The sequence below is a fragment of the Haplochromis burtoni genome, unplaced genomic scaffold (assembly GCF_018398535.1).
Source record: "Haplochromis burtoni strain Fernald_Lab_line unplaced genomic scaffold, NCSU_Asbu1 Contig_61, whole genome shotgun sequence".
Classification (NCBI taxonomy): domain Eukaryota; kingdom Metazoa; phylum Chordata; class Actinopteri; order Cichliformes; family Cichlidae; genus Haplochromis; species Haplochromis burtoni.
Genome location: NW_024582422.1, coordinates 767100 through 769588, shown reverse-complemented (window position 1 = coordinate 769588; position 2489 = coordinate 767100). Strand labels below are relative to the sequence as shown.

Genomic DNA, 2489 nt, shown 5'->3' with positions numbered 1-2489 from the left:
ACATCAGTGACATCACAGTGACACAACTTACCTGTGGTGTATTTGTCTCCAACCTGATGTCAGAGTAGGTCAGTGATGTCACTGCTTCTGCTTGAAAAAAGAGACCTGCAGAAAGATGACATCATCACATCACATGATTACATCCTTCCTGATAAATATCGAGTCAAGTGTAGCTTAGCACAGACTTTGCATACATACACAGCGTTGGCACGATCTTCATCAGGATCTCCATGGCGACACGTTCTGCCCGATTGGATCCAAAGAGTTTTTCTAGAAGTCTCCACGTCGTCCGTCTGTCTGCATGTTCCAACTGCTCTCCACCAATGGGAGAGTGACTTTCTGCAGTCATGTATTTGTTGACCAACCACTGGAAACACTTGAGTTCATCTGAGACCAGAAACTCCAACATCTCCATGATGACAACTGAGTCTGAGGCATTCTGGGAAACAAAAATAGGACAGCTGGTGACATCATGGATCAAGGTGAACTAGTGGTCTTCAGACCTGACATTCCCTCTGAGCTTTGCTGAAACTGTCAGGTGACAAAAACAAACCTTGTCCCTGATGTGATCCTCTTTCAGCTCCTGCAGTAAAAAGGGTTCTGATTGACCAAGGGCGTGGTAGAACACTTGCTGAGCTTCCTCCCCCTTCCTGAGGACCAGGTCTACTAGAACCCGGTTCCTGTCCTTGCAAGCTCCGTAGATGGCAATGGCCTCCCTTTCTGAGGCGTTTAGGATCCTGCAGCATTGCAGGGCTTCCAGGATGGGGCTGGGTCTCTGGATCCTGCTGATAAGCTTCCGCCGCTGAGTCTTCACAAAGCCTTGGACAGGTTTTAGATCTGATTCAGGTCTCAGGGGGATCATGGTGAAACGTACAGGGCGAACCTGATGATTTCCGCCGATTAGAGACTGGACTGCGGCCAACACTGCTGGCGCTCTGTCCTCCTGGTAACACCTCATCATTGTTTTGGCGGTGCTGCAGGCGTCAGCAGACCGCAGCCAGCGTGGAGGGATGGGGGGGAAGTCCTGCAGCAGGTTTGACTGACTGAGACCCCACTGGATCCTCCAGAGCTCCACAATTGGTAGCTTTGAAAGCTCCCGCAGCAGTACATCCTCCTTACCGTCCTCCATTGGGGTATGGGGTGAGTCCCAAACCTGAACTGCCTCCAGCATGTCACCCATGAGTTACTTGAGTGCCCTCAGCTTTGACTGACAGGCCAAGAGACCTCCTGCAAGACAAGCAAAGAGGCAACAAAAACCCTGACCAAATCAGTTCAATTCCATTTCATTTTATTTATATAGTGCCAAATCACAACAATAGTTGCCTCAAGGGGATTTATATTGTAAGGTAAATAGGTGTGCAGAGCCATAGCTGGACTGGCCATCAGGCATTTGCCCAGTGGGCCGATGGTGATTTTGTTTTTTTGTTTTTTGTTTTTCTTTTGTAACGGTATAAACAATGAAAGGTGGTGGATTGGCCAGATCATGGCCGATGTGTAAAAACAACTCAGTTGTTCGGTGGTGGCTATGGCGGAGCTTCCACCAGCAGGTTGATGAGGGAAAGGGGAGGCAGGAGGAGGAAAGACCCAAGACGGTCGCCGAGTGTCAGGTGAACTGATCTTCAGGTAAGAAATTATGACCTGCAGTCTATCTGGGTCAAATATAAACTAAGTTTAGGTGTAGTTTATTTTCGTTGTGCTAACCTTTTACAGTCACTTACAATACCTTGTAGCTAGCATGACGGAGTTTCTATACAGCTGGGTGGGTGCTTTGATGTTACTGATAGTGAACTTTATTTTATTCATAGTTAGTAGAGTTGCCAACCGTCCCGTAAAAAATGGAATTGTCCCATATTCAGAGAAAATATTATGTGTTTCGTATTGAGCCGAAAAGGAACGCAGTTTGTCCCGTACTTCAGCTAGAATTAAAAAAAAGACAGAAAGCTGGAGTTATTCTGTGTCTTTACGCTGCACAGCTGCTTCTTTTTTATCATTCATTTCTTAAAATGTCTCGCTTCTAATAGCTAATTATCTGAAAATATGAACGTGTTTGAGAATTATACCAGTACCTCTGATTTGAGGTGCTATTTTTTACAGGAGCTACAGTATCCAGTCATACGTAGTGAGGAGGTAAAATTATTAAGAAGATAATCGACCTCTGTTGGACTAGCGTTCAAGTAGCTGCTCTGCTCTGTGTTAGTACAGGGCATTGAAGATGATAACAGTGGGTGGATTATATTCTTAAACAGCACTTTCAGAAACACATCTTCTGTGATGCAATCTACTCCCCACTGCTGTGTAATCAATTATTGTAAATTTAAAAGTTATTAGGAAATAATCAGACAACAGAGGGTTTTCACCAGGGGCGGAGCGTGGGGGTGGCTTACTGGTGTTATGGTTCAAAATATTGGGGATGGAGATAAGAGGAAAACCACAATAACAACACTGGTCCGGCCGGGTTAAGTCAAACGATGATTTTAATAGTCACACGC

At 45.5% G+C, this 2489-nt stretch overlaps 1 protein-coding gene across 1 annotated transcript in view; it reads right to left on the bottom strand.

The window, feature by feature from the left end:
* Positions 1–2489, bottom strand: part of LOC102304245 — a 13092-nt gene that overhangs the window by 7080 nt on the left and 3523 nt on the right. Inside the window, exons 2-4 of the mRNA XM_005922965.3 lie at positions 554–1227; positions 199–439; positions 32–105 (exon numbers count right to left, since the gene is read on the bottom strand). Of these exons, the coding sequence (XP_005923027.1) occupies positions 32–105; positions 199–439; positions 554–1180 (942 nt within the window). The 5' untranslated portion in view covers positions 1181–1227. The remainder of the gene's footprint in view (positions 1–31; positions 106–198; positions 440–553; positions 1228–2489) is intronic.